Source organism: Pseudogymnoascus verrucosus, assembly GCF_001662655.1.
Source record: "Pseudogymnoascus verrucosus strain UAMH 10579 unplaced genomic scaffold scaffold_28, whole genome shotgun sequence".
In the NCBI taxonomy this organism is placed as follows: Eukaryota; Fungi; Ascomycota; class Leotiomycetes; order Thelebolales; family Thelebolaceae; genus Pseudogymnoascus; species Pseudogymnoascus verrucosus.
This window is the reverse complement of record NW_017263679.1, coordinates 44,889-56,241: the sequence shown is the minus strand read 5'-3', so window position 1 is coordinate 56,241 and position 11,353 is coordinate 44,889. Positions and strand designations below refer to the sequence as shown.

At 54.2% G+C, this 11,353-nt stretch overlaps 4 protein-coding genes across 4 annotated transcripts; 2 read left to right on the top strand and 2 right to left on the bottom strand.

Moving 5' to 3' along the window:
* Window positions 1-2,712: 2,712 nt before the first annotated feature.
* Window positions 2,713-4,654, top strand: VE01_06428 (uncharacterized protein). The gene is made up of 6 exons (XM_018275876.2): window positions 2,713-2,899; window positions 3,280-3,328; window positions 3,413-3,485; window positions 3,547-3,653; window positions 3,707-3,954; window positions 4,009-4,654. Exons 2-6 carry the CDS (start codon window positions 3,309-3,311, stop codon window positions 4,080-4,082), a joined length of 522 nt encoding a protein of 173 aa, XP_018129542.1. The 5' UTR covers window positions 2,713-2,899; window positions 3,280-3,308; the 3' UTR covers window positions 4,083-4,654.
* A 495-nt stretch (window positions 4,655-5,149) lies between these two features.
* Window positions 5,150-6,304, bottom strand: VE01_06427 (uncharacterized protein; the record flags this gene model as incomplete). Its single annotated transcript, XM_018275875.2, has 3 exons — window positions 5,970-6,304; window positions 5,850-5,881; window positions 5,150-5,775 (listed from the first exon to the last, which is right to left on the bottom strand). Exons 1-3 carry the CDS (start codon window positions 6,026-6,028, stop codon window positions 5,150-5,152), a joined length of 717 nt encoding a protein of 238 aa, XP_018129545.1. The 5' UTR covers window positions 6,029-6,304.
* Window positions 6,305-6,466: 162 nt separating this feature from the next.
* On the top strand, window positions 6,467-8,680 carry VE01_06426 (uncharacterized protein). Its single transcript, XM_018275874.2, has 4 exons — window positions 6,467-6,690; window positions 6,768-6,786; window positions 6,842-7,295; window positions 7,403-8,680. The coding sequence occupies exons 1-4, from the start codon at window positions 6,650-6,652 to the stop codon at window positions 7,861-7,863; spliced, it is 975 nt and encodes a 324-aa protein (XP_018129546.1). The 5' UTR covers window positions 6,467-6,649; the 3' UTR covers window positions 7,864-8,680.
* A 232-nt stretch (window positions 8,681-8,912) lies between these two features.
* On the bottom strand, window positions 8,913-11,339 carry ARO8_2 (Aromatic/aminoadipate aminotransferase 1). The gene is made up of 4 exons (XM_018275873.2): window positions 10,912-11,339; window positions 10,825-10,855; window positions 9,631-10,775; window positions 8,913-9,452 (listed from the first exon to the last, which is right to left on the bottom strand). Exons 1-4 carry the CDS (start codon window positions 11,074-11,076, stop codon window positions 9,192-9,194), a joined length of 1,602 nt encoding a protein of 533 aa, XP_018129543.1. The 5' UTR covers window positions 11,077-11,339; the 3' UTR covers window positions 8,913-9,191.
* Window positions 11,340-11,353: the final 14 nt, after the last annotated feature.

Sequence of the window (11,353 nt, the reverse complement as noted above, 5' to 3'; positions counted from 1 at the left end):
GCTCACGGGTTGGCTGGCCTCCTCACGGTACCCGTCGCGCTGCAGCTCACCCAGTCCCATTTCAGGAGGGCAGAGACAGGAGAAGGCTGGCTGAGGTACAGGGTGTGGTAGTGGTGGGTGGTGGGGTTGATGTCTTACGGGACGGGGACGGGGGGAGATGGGGGCCGAGACGGACGGGGAGGATGCATGGGGACGGGGTGCAGGAGAGGCGTGCAGGAGGAGGGAATGTGGTTAGTACGGGCGGAGGAGGAGGGAAGGTGGTTGTTTGAAGGGGAGGTGCGGCGGTAGAGGGGAGCGGGTGTTGGAGTGCGGAGTGGGTGTTGAGTGCCGCGCGGTGTTTGGGGGTGGTGGTGGTGATGTTGGATGTCGGTTCGGTTCGGCAGGAGAGGAGGGGTGGGGAGACGGGATGGAAAGGGCGATGGTGGGTGAGGTGAGGAGACGGGAGGGAAGGAGTGATGGTGAGTGAGGTGAGGGAAGGAGCGAAGGGTGAGGATGAGGATGAGGATGGTAAGGCATGATGAGGTGAGCCATGGTAAGGTGAGGCATCGCGACGGATGGTAGGTAGGAGAGAGAAGCAGAGGGCAGGAGAGGGTGTGGTGAGGTGGTATTGTGGTTTGGAATGTGGGATTACGTCAATGATGTTGGTGGAATGGTAGTGGTGATGCTGGTGGGATTGTGTGCTATGCGCCAAATGTTGGATATATGCATAAAAGAGGAGGAGCAGATCAAACAATAAATAGTAATCGTCGTCGTCGTCGGCCTGTGAAGTTGTGCCATGGCAGGTGGGTTAGTTGGCATTTGCTATACTCCGTGCTAGATCCCACAGGTCCCAGTTTTTTATTATTTTTCGATAAGATATGCCCCTCACTAAGAAGCTGCCGTTTAGCTCAGAGATCGCTAAGTTATCGCGCAACTTATCGCCCACTTATCGCGCACCGAACTATTCCCAGAAAGTCGATACTTACGGGATACATGGGAGGGTACTTGCGTCAGTACCTATCAAGGTGTGAGGGAGGAGGTAGAAGGGTGTGGTTTGGGGATGTATATGTGTTTACTTTGATGGTCTTTCTACCTTGATGGTTAGACTGGACAGACAGAGCAGACTAGATAAACAGACTAGAGCAGACCAGCAGACTAGAACAGACAGAGCAGACCGGTGTGCATGGATTGGATGAGACACATTGCGGTAGTAGGCGTGTAAGTAGGCGGGCGTGTGTGCATTGAGTAGATCTTGTATAAATCTCTGCACCGACGAAACACTTTACAGTATACAGTACCGAGTATAATAAATACTGTGGAGAGAACCACGATCGACTGGCCTGGCCATGCTCACCCTAAGCAGGCAAGCAAGCATGGCTGCATACCGGTCGCATGTTTGGGCGAGCATGGGATATACAGTACATATGCCATATCCAATCCATACATACATACTAGCCAGCTATGCCAATGGCCACAGTGTCCTGCCGAGGAGTAAGAAAGTTGGTCGTCGCCAGTCGGGAGTCTGCCAGGAATTAGCCAGAAGTCGGCCAGGAGTCGGCTAGAATGTGTGATATGTCGCCATAACTGAGCTGCGGTATGTACTGTGGTATGTGATGGGGCATTTCACCTAAACTAAACATCAGTCAGACATAATCAACGACGTATACACGCACATCCACGCGTATAAACACATGAAAGACGCAATACAATACGATACAATGCGCATCACATATTCCCCGTCCTGGTCCTGCTTCCCCGTCAATTCCCCATATATATCTTACTTGCGCATACTACTACATCCATACATCGGTCGTACATCTCTGGTGCATCTCTGGCGCATCTCTCGTACATCTCTCTCGTATATCTGGCACGGCTTGGCTATGTGATCGGTAGTCTCCCTGGCCGCATCGAAAGGGAGGGTACATACAGCATACATGCCTCTTTCCCGTCGCACGTCAGCCCTTTCCCGGCTCCATACTGAACCATACCATACATATGCTCCATACATATGCTCCATACATATGCTCCTCCATACATGCGCGTACCTGCTGCTCTCTTCTCTTTCCTTCCATCACCAACAACCAGCCACCACGGCCACGCTCCAAGATGTATTGTACGCACGGAGTAGATGTAGTCAATGGACAGAAGTCAGTAAGAATCCACTACTTACACACACTTACCATACTACCAACACACCCAGACACTTACACTTACACTTACCATACTACCAGCACACCCAGACACTTACTTACCACACTACCAACACACCCAGAGTTCCTCTAGATCCTCCTCCCCAACCAATTCCTTCGCCAATATCACCTCCATCTCACTACCTGACGCTACCCTCCCTCTACCTCCCCTCTACCTCCCCCTACCCCCCTACCATCTACACACACCCACCCCTACCAACCCCTACCGCCCCATATTCAGTCTAGCTTCACAATTGAGGGGCAGTCTCTTCCATCCACACCCACCCAATCCACATCCACACCCCTCTTTTAGTCTTCTTTGTCCTCTTTGTCCTCTTTGTCCCCCCTCCACACCAAACCAACACCCCTCCCCCCACCCCCCCCCCCTCCACCTTCCCATCTACTGTACCTCTGCTGCTACTCCCCTCCACTCCACCCACCCCATCACAGCTACCTCCCACCTCCCACCTCTCCCCAATCCTACTACAATCCAACCACTACTTTATCCTACTTATCCTACTTCTTCTTCCTCCTTCCTCCTTCCATCTACATCATCTTCTTCGATCCACCACTTTTTTGCGACGATACCTTCCTGGTCTCGTTCTTCCACCTCAATTCTTCTTCTCTCATAATCAACAACCGACTGTCCTTTCAGTTGTTCAACCAGAATAACCAAGTACAATACCCCGCGATCTATCCGATCTCGACTCGACCGACATAGTTCCTCTCATGTTCGTTCAGAATCTTCTCCGTTTGCGTGTGCCATCATCATCATCAATCATCATCATGACTTGAATATCATCTTCTATCGGATCATTTGGTCCCTCAGAGTCCTCAATTCAATTGAATCATCTTGACCTCACCGTCCTCATCGTTCAAAAACTCACCTACACCCTCAACTCCGTTCAGTCGTCGCTCTCTCTTCGCGGAGAGAGAGACCACCTGTCGCTGTTCTGCCCTGATGTATCTTTTTCCTTGATCCTCCCGTTACTGTCCTGTCCTGTCCTGCGTTCTGTCCTTCATCCGTCCTAATCCGACGACGACCTCATGAAACCTTCATCATGAACCTCTTATTGCGATGCGCGTGGAAATTGAGACTTTTTCTTGCCAGATCCGGGATTACTCAACAACTCAATCATCATGTCTAAGCTCTTTATTGGGTAAGTTTCTCTGCATTCCAGTCCGCGCTTCGGCGCAGACGACCCCCCTCCCCACATTGACCTCACCACTGACAATTGACACAGAGGCCTTGCGTGGCACACGGATGAGGCTGCTCTCCGCACCAAGTTCGAGGAGTTCGGCGCCGTTGAGGAGGCTGTACGTTCACCTCTCATCCCACACTTCTCGCGCAGAACCCACCTGACCATTTGCTCTATAGGTCGTTGTCAAGGACCGCGATACCGGCCGCAGCCGTGGTTTCGGATTCGTCCGTTACGGCCAGGAGGCTGATGCTGACGCTGCCATTGCTGCCATGAACAACATCGAGTATGTCCCAATTACACCCATTCACCTCACTTCACGTGCTAATAAATCTCCAGGTTCGATGGACGCACCATCCGTGTCGACAAAGCTTCCGAGCGCGGTGCTGGAGGTGGTGGTGGTGGCTTCGGCGGTGGCCGTGGCGGCGGCGGTGGTTACCAGTCCCGCGGAGGCGGTGGTGGTGGCTACGGTGGCGGCCAGGGCGGCTACGGTGGACGTGAGGGTGGCGGTGGCTACAACGGCGGCGGCGGTGGCTACGGTGGCGGCCAGGGCGGCGGCTACAACGGTGGTGGTGGCGGTCAGGGTGGTACGTCAATTCACGATCCCCTCTTATCTACTCCAACTAACTTTTCTCTCACAGGCTACGGAGGTGGCGGCCAAGGCGGCTACGGTGGCCAGGACCAGCAGGGCGGCGGCGGCGGTGGCCGCTGGTAAATCCAGCACCCCGGCATGCTCCTCCCTCCCGACTTCACATCATCCTAAGATGATCGTCGTCGGCTAGGGAGCACAGCAGCGGGAATCGCGGAGCGGTTGATGGATGGAGCGTTGGCCTTTCTCTGGCGTCATCGGTCGGTCGGTTGGTCGGTCGGTAAACCCACCCCCCCACACACTATGCGCGCGTGTTCGCGCTTCGGTTCGCGCGGCCTTATGCTTGCTATGCTATGCTATGAAACTGTCTGTCTTGTCTCTTCTGGCTCGGAGTTTTTTGTTCGGAGGGGTTCCCGCGGCTTGATCTTGAGTTCGTCTTGAGCGAGGGGATAATTTCGGAATGGAATTGCTTTCAGATGTGCTTTGACGTTTTGCCTTGGTTATGTGTGTGAGATATGATTTTTTTTGGTGACTGGTGAATGAGCAACTGGTGAAGGCTTTGGTGGCGGGGAAGTTCATGGGTAGTTCCTTCCTTGCAATGGCTCTTTCCTCCCAATGGCTTCTCTTTTCAATCGCTCCTCCCTCTCAATGGCTCCTTCCCTCTCAATGGCTCCTTCCCTCTCAATGGCTCCTTCCCTCTCAATGGCTCCTTCCCTCTCAATGGCTCCTGCCTCATTACCCTCTCTAGAGGCGTGGGTAGTTCCTTCCTCTCAATCGCACCTTCCCCCGGGTCGTGTGCCTTCCTCCATCACCCCTCTCTCAGCCGCGCCTTCCTCGTTTATCATTCTCTCGATCGCACCTTCCTTGCTACGAGTAATGCGGACACTTCTCGCCCATCCACAATCTTCAAAACCTTACGTCCAAGACTGACCACCGACCGAATGACTGGATTGATCGTCTGAAAGCGCGGGGAAATGGAGGATTGGATGGATTAGACACTCCTGGGCGTGCTGTGCTTGTGGATTTTTGAAAGTTGGTGGTTACATCTGTGTATACAAGATATGTGCTGCTGTATCCGAAGATTCAACCAGCCTGTCCATCAAATAACTGCCTGGAAAGGTCTACAATTTATATTCCCATTCTACCAATCTACCAATCTAACCCCCCATCAACCCCCTCCCGCCCCCAACACCCTACCGCTCAACCTCCTCCTCCTCATCATGCTCCCCCCTCCCCACCCCCTTCCCCCTCGGCTCCTCCTCCACCCCAACCCCAAGAACCCCCCTCACCCTCCGCGCCAAATCACACACATGTTCATCCCCTCCCAACCCCCCCAGCGCCTCCTCAAGATTAAACAAATACTCTGCATTCCTCCCACTCGGGCCTTCACACACCGCTATCCGCGCTGCTAACTCGGCGACGTCTTGCGCGCCTGTGAATTGCGGATTATCCGGCGTCCCGATGTAAAGAAGCGCTTTGATAGTTTTCGCCCTCTCTTCCCCCTCTTCACCCTGCACCACCTCCTCCTCCTTTCCCCCTCCCACCTCCGAGGGATAAAAAGACACATAATCAATACTATACCCATTAATCTCCCTAATATCCAAATAATCCCTCACCTCCGCCGCCTTACTCGCAGGGATATGATACGCAGCACCCCACACCTTCTCAGGCGCACCATGCACATCGACGAGCGTAGACCAGTGCGCGTGCGTGAGGAGGGTGACGACGCGACCTGGGTGCGAGGGCGTGCCGCGGTGGTCGTGGGATTCTTGCCAGAAGCGACGGACGTAGTTTGTGATGTAGCCGGTTAGGCGTTGGTCTGGGTGCCGTCAGTGATGATCGCGGGGAGGGGATTGGGATTGGGATTGGGATTGGTATTGGGGAGAGGGATACCAAAGTGTGGCGGTGGTTTCCAGATCAGACTCCTGCGCCGCGGGGGTCAGTTTGGTGGATTATTCAGCAGGATCGAGACGGGGCAGCGACAGCAGAATGGGAGGAAGGGGAAAGACGAACCCGTAGCCAAATAGCCAGAATGCCTCAGAGGCCTCTGGAGTAGTTTGTTCTGTCGCCATGGTGGTGTTGATTGTCGTGCAGTTCCTGGAAATTCGGAGATGGCGGGGTTGTGGTTTGGAGGGGAAGATGCTTATCGGCTTGTTATCAGGCACGACATTTTGTTGGTGGCGGCTGGATGCGGGACAACAGCGATGACAACAGCGAGAGCTGAGCTGTCACGGGACGGGCCTTTGGGGTGTGTGTTCTGGGTGTGAGTCTGGATAACCTCACATTATCATCATCTATTGTCATGGTGAATATCTCATAATTCACATATTTTACACTACAAAACCCATCCCCTCCACCAGATATTCACACCCCTCACTCCCCTCCCTCCCCTGCTCACCCAACACACCCACGTTCCTCGCTAAACCCCCCTCCCTCCCCCCTCTCCGCGCGCGCGGACTCTCCTCCGCCCCGCCTGAAACTTGCCGCCCAGCCGCAGCCCAGCCCCAGCCCCACCACGTCCCCTCAGCCTTGCGCAAAGGGAGGGGGTCCACGACGCAACAATACATCCATCCGAAACCGAGGAGAGAGCCTTGATAACATTGTGTCCTCCTTCCATCTTTCATACACAACACAACACTACAAGAGAAGTGTAGACTGTCAACACGAGGAATTACAAGACTACTTACGGAGAGATGGCGTATAACCGCTCCTTCAACCCGGATGCACTGCCTGCGTACGTCACCCAACAGTTCCAGCTGTTTATCCACTCTCTATAAAAAAAAACTTGCTAACTCCTCTCTTCCCATCCAGATTCGCAGAGCCAGAACGAGTACCTCCCCCCAATCCACCCAACTTTCATGACCCTAGCTAACAGCAACTCAAAGAAACGCACACCCACCGCCCCCGCCCAATCCCCTCCCCCCCTCAACATCCAAAAACAATACTCCCACCCCCCACCCCGCCACTCCCCCTCTCACCACTACGACAAGCCCGCTCCCCCCCTCCCCCGCGACGACCGCGACTACCGTCCCTCCGGCAGCAGCGGGAGCTTCAGCGGCAGTGGTAGCGGAAGCAGCAGCAGCCGTCCCATCCCCAGCCCTCGCGACGACCGTCACCAATTCAGCGGCGGCGGGGGTGGGGGTGGTGGTGGGTCAATGGGGCCGGTAAGCCAGCCGACGGGGAACTTTACGTATGGACAGAGTCCGCCGCAGGATCGGAGGGATGGTAGGGATGCGAGGGATGCGAGGGATGCACGTGGACATCGGGGACCGGCGAGTCCGGCGATGACAGGGGAGGATCCGAATTTGTTGCCGCTGTTTAGGGCGGTGGATAAAGATTGTACGTCCCCTGCTCCCGCTCTCACAATTGAATTTTCACGGCGTCACCGCTAGCAAATGCGCGAGGGGAATGGAAGGGAGAACAGCAAAACTAACAAAAAAAAACAGCCAGCGGCCACCTCTCCGAATCCGAGCTCTCTGCCGCCCTCGTAAACGGCGACTGGACCGCCTTCGACCCCCACACCGTCGCCCTCATGATTCGCATGTTCGACACCTCCCGCAGCGGCACCATCGAGTTCGGCGAGTTCTGCGGCCTCTGGTCCTTCCTCGCCTCCTGGCGCACCCTCTTCGACCGCTTCGACGCCGATCGCTCTGGAAACATCAGCCTCGACGAGTTCAGGGACGCGCTGGTGGCCTTCGGGTATAGGTTGAGTGAGGGGTTTGTGGGGTTCTTGTTCAGGGCGTTTGATAAGGGGAGGAAGGGGAGTTTGAGCTTTGATTTGTTCGTCCAGGCGTGTATTACGCTTAAGAGGATGACGGATGCGTTTAAGCGCTATGATGATGATAGGGATGGGTTTGTGACGTTGAGCTTTGAGCAGTTTTTAGAGGAGGTGTTGAGGCAGCGGTAGAGGGGTGTTGGGAGAGTTGAAGGAAGTGGGGTGGGGGGGTTGACCGTGCGGATGCCGCAGTTCGATGGGTTATGCGTGCTAAAAGATAGGGATATCCATGTTTTTGTCATTTGTCGTTGGTTTATAAATTATACATCCATTTAAAGGGGCGTCTGGTCTGACCTTTGATATGTCTCATGCTGTCGTCGTCTGGTGCGCGGAACGGGACGCTCTGAAAACGGAATTGGGGTCTTCGGAGGAGGGTCTCTCCCGCACAATCGGGGTCCTTGCCGCTGTTTTTGATATCCAGGGTCTTCGGCAGATATCCATAATCTATCCCTTGATGTTGTATGCACAAGTCAGGAAAACGATAGGGATATCCATGTTTTTGCTATTCTCGTCGATCTACTGTTACAAACAGTTCAACCGGGCCCTGTCCAGCAGCAATTCGCAAATGTGCCAAGAATGAAATCGTCATCTCACGATAAAGACAGAACTCACTTCTAGCCGGCCGAGCTTAAACTCTGGTAGAGAACTCCATACAACGGCTAGAAGCATCAAATTCCATGAACTCTTTCAGAAGACAGAGGGAGCAGTTTGTTAATTTTTGACGCACTCCCCAATGAATGGATTATCAAACCCCTAGGGGTTGATAAGTATGTTAGCATGCCAAGCGCGAACGAACTTACTTCGCATCTTAATCCTGCACAGCAACGAAAGCGCGCGGCGCAAAGCGATCCTTCACCTTGACATTGTTTTTCAAGTTGTTGAAGGGGGTTTGCTGCTCCGAGGGCGGCGAGGGTGGTTAAGAGAGCAATTGAAAGCTTCATGTTGGTAGATTGCAAGTTGGTAGGAATATGTGGGGCGGGTAGAGGTGGATTTTAGATGTTGGGAATGAGAAGAAATCACAGGCTTTTATAAGTAACCCTCGATTGGCACGAATACACAAGTATCACAAGACGGAATAGGATATTATGATGCTCTCTCTTATGAGGGGGGCACTTCCGCATTCACGGGGTGCGGTGTTCATGACTTCTAGCCACCCACAACAGCTTCTTTGAAACATTTGTAGTTCATGTATTACCTGTTATTTTAATGCTATATATCCCCATTCTACCCACCAATAAATCGCAACACCCTTGCTCCAAATTTCTCATCTTTGATAGATTCATCTCCCAAGGACCGCACCAAAACCGGGTTATAGTATGCTGAACTCCTGCACCACCGCAGCTTTGCACCAAAAGAGATAGGTAGATGCACCGTCGCGCGTCCATCTGCCACCACCAATGCCACCACTTCGCAGCCCGTCAGTAACCAACGACATTTCGAGTCTGCTTCTAACCAACACTTCACGCCTTAACACCAAAAGCATCCCTCACCGCAACCCCAACCCTCTCAATCGCCTGCTCCATCTTCTCCGCCGTCGCTGCCGCAAATGTCGCTCGGAGGAACAGCTGCGTCGGCTCCTTGGTCTTGTCCCCGAGGAACCACGAGCCCTTTGACAGCAACACGCCCTTCTCCACGCACGCCAGGAACATCTCGTCCTCGATCTCTAGGACTGACTTGGTCGCCGCGTGGGGGTGGTTGGCGAGGTCAACTTCGAGCCAGAGCTGGGTAGGAGGTTAGCGTTGGTGTAAATAAATAGGAATGCGGGAAGGGTGATGCGGGGAATGTGCTCCAGCGGGACACGGCAGGGTTACGTAAGGAATTGGGTAACGGATTGGGAAATGAGGGGTTCACACGAATGTATTATGCGAAGTACAAGAAGAAGGAAAGAGGGTGACTCACGAACATGCCCGCAGCAGGGGGAGTCCACGTGATTATATCCTTTGGTAGGAACTTCTCGCAGGCCAAGAGGAGGGCGTCACGGCGGGCCGTGTACTCGACACGCAGGTGGCGCAACCACTGAAGGTAGCCGTCATGGCCCCACGTCTCATCCAGCAGCTTGTACAGCGTGATTGCCGACAGCCCGCTGGGGTTCTGCGCAGACGACTCGTTGTGTCGGATGAAACGCTCGACAATCTGCGCTGATGCTGTGACCCATCCTGTGCGTGTGCCGGGCGCAATTACCTTGGAGAAGGAGTCGAGACGCATGACGCGGCCGTCGGTATCCAGGCTCAGCAAGCTAGGCACGAGCAGACGCAGGAACTCCTCGTTGCTGGCTGGTGGTGCTGCAGGCGGTGCGTCGGCGCCGGTGTATGGCTGCATCTGAAGGAAGTAGTAGGGCTCGTCCTCGATGATGAAGACGTCGTGCTTCTGGCACACCTTGTACAGTTCCTTGCGTCGCTCCACGCTTTGTGTTGCGCCGCTGGGGTTCTGGCCCGTTGGGACGGTGTACAGCAGGTGTGGCTTGCGTGCTCCTCGGGCCTTGACGTCCCAGTTGGAGAGGATGTCGTCCATGTCCGTAGGCATCAGTCCTTCCGAGTCCATCTTGATCCCGATGAACTTGCATCCGAGGGGGAGGGCAGTCTCCACGGCACTGGCAAACGTGTACTCCTCAGACAGAATGTAATCCCCGCGCTCGGTGAATATGCGGTATGCTTGTTCTAGAGACATTGTGCTCCCAACGCTCAAGGCACACTGCCAATCCTTGTAAGGCGGGCTGTGTGCCATCTCGGTGTGCTCGACGACGAAGCGCAGCAGCTGGGCGGACCCAGTGCCTTGGCCGTAGTTCAGACAGATCGACAGATCGTACGTCCCATCGCCCTGTGTGGTATCGTATTTGCCCGTCGTCACAACGACACCGGACTTTCGGGTGCCCTCTTCTGAGAAATCTGGCGCCACTGGCACCGTCATGGAGAGATCCTGGATTGGAAAGTATTCACTGCATGGCAGGCCACCCCCCAGAGATATTATGCCGGGGGTGGATAGAAACTTGGCAGCGGCCTTCAACGACGATGTCCCGCGGGACTTGCTCTCTTCACTAATGAGGTCTTATAAGTCAGCGTGGTTCGTTTGTTCTTCACGGGTCGGTTGACTCACGATCGAATCGCTTGGCGAGTTTGCCATTGGACTTGTACGGTCAGCATAATGAATTGTGTGTGAGATGAAAGGGAATTTAGCACATACCTTGCTCTTGAAGAGATCGCTGCTCGTTCCAGCGGCCACACCCGCAATGAGCTTGCCAGCCTTGGCCCGACGCTCAGTCACCTCATTGACGGTCAATGGGTTGGGGTAGATCAACGCCTCAGTATCAGTCAGGCCACGGATATCAATCGCACTTGGTGGAGCCATATCTGTATGGAGGTTGTGGCTAGATTTCTGATATATATAAGAGTGAAGATATGAAGAGCGTGGTGATGGAGAGAAGTAAAGTGTATGACGGGAGGAGGAGGGGCATTTATTTAAGTTTTGGGGTCTTATCGAGATCCTTATCGAGTGCACGCGAACCCCTGCCGGTTAGCGGAATTCCATGCAGGATGGCGCATCACAGAACGGTCCAACCCCCGTCTTACCCCGCGCACACGGCTACGCACGGCTTCTAAGAGACACGTTTGGTGCAAGGGATGGC

What these genes read in the sequence shown, in the direction of transcription:
- ARO8_2 (XM_018275873.2), bottom strand. Translation starts at nt 11,076, where the DNA reads ATGGCTCCACCAAGTGCGATTGATATCCGTGGCCTGACTGATACTGAG. An exon ending in GCGATCTCTTCAAGAGCAAG is followed by an intron (nt 10,856 to 10,911) that starts GTATGTGCTAAA and finishes TGACCGTACAAG; the next exon opens with TCCAATGGCAAACTCGCCAA. An exon ending in CCCCTGCTGCGGGCATGTTC is followed by an intron (nt 9,453 to 9,630) that starts GTGAGTCACCCT and finishes CCTCCTACCCAG; the next exon opens with CTCTGGCTCGAAGTTGACCT.
- VE01_06428 (XM_018275876.2), top strand. Translation starts at nt 3,309, where the DNA reads ATGTCTAAGCTCTTTATTGG. An exon ending in ATGTCTAAGCTCTTTATTGG is followed by an intron (nt 3,329 to 3,412) that starts GTAAGTTTCTCT and finishes CAATTGACACAG; the next exon opens with AGGCCTTGCGTGGCACACGG. An exon ending in TCGGCGCCGTTGAGGAGGCT is followed by an intron (nt 3,486 to 3,546) that starts GTACGTTCACCT and finishes TTTGCTCTATAG; the next exon opens with GTCGTTGTCAAGGACCGCGA.
- VE01_06426 (XM_018275874.2), top strand. Translation starts at nt 6,650, where the DNA reads ATGGCGTATAACCGCTCCTTCAACCCGGATGCACTGCCTGC. An exon ending in TAGGGCGGTGGATAAAGATT is followed by an intron (nt 7,296 to 7,402) that starts GTACGTCCCCTG and finishes AAAAAAAAACAG; the next exon opens with CCAGCGGCCACCTCTCCGAA.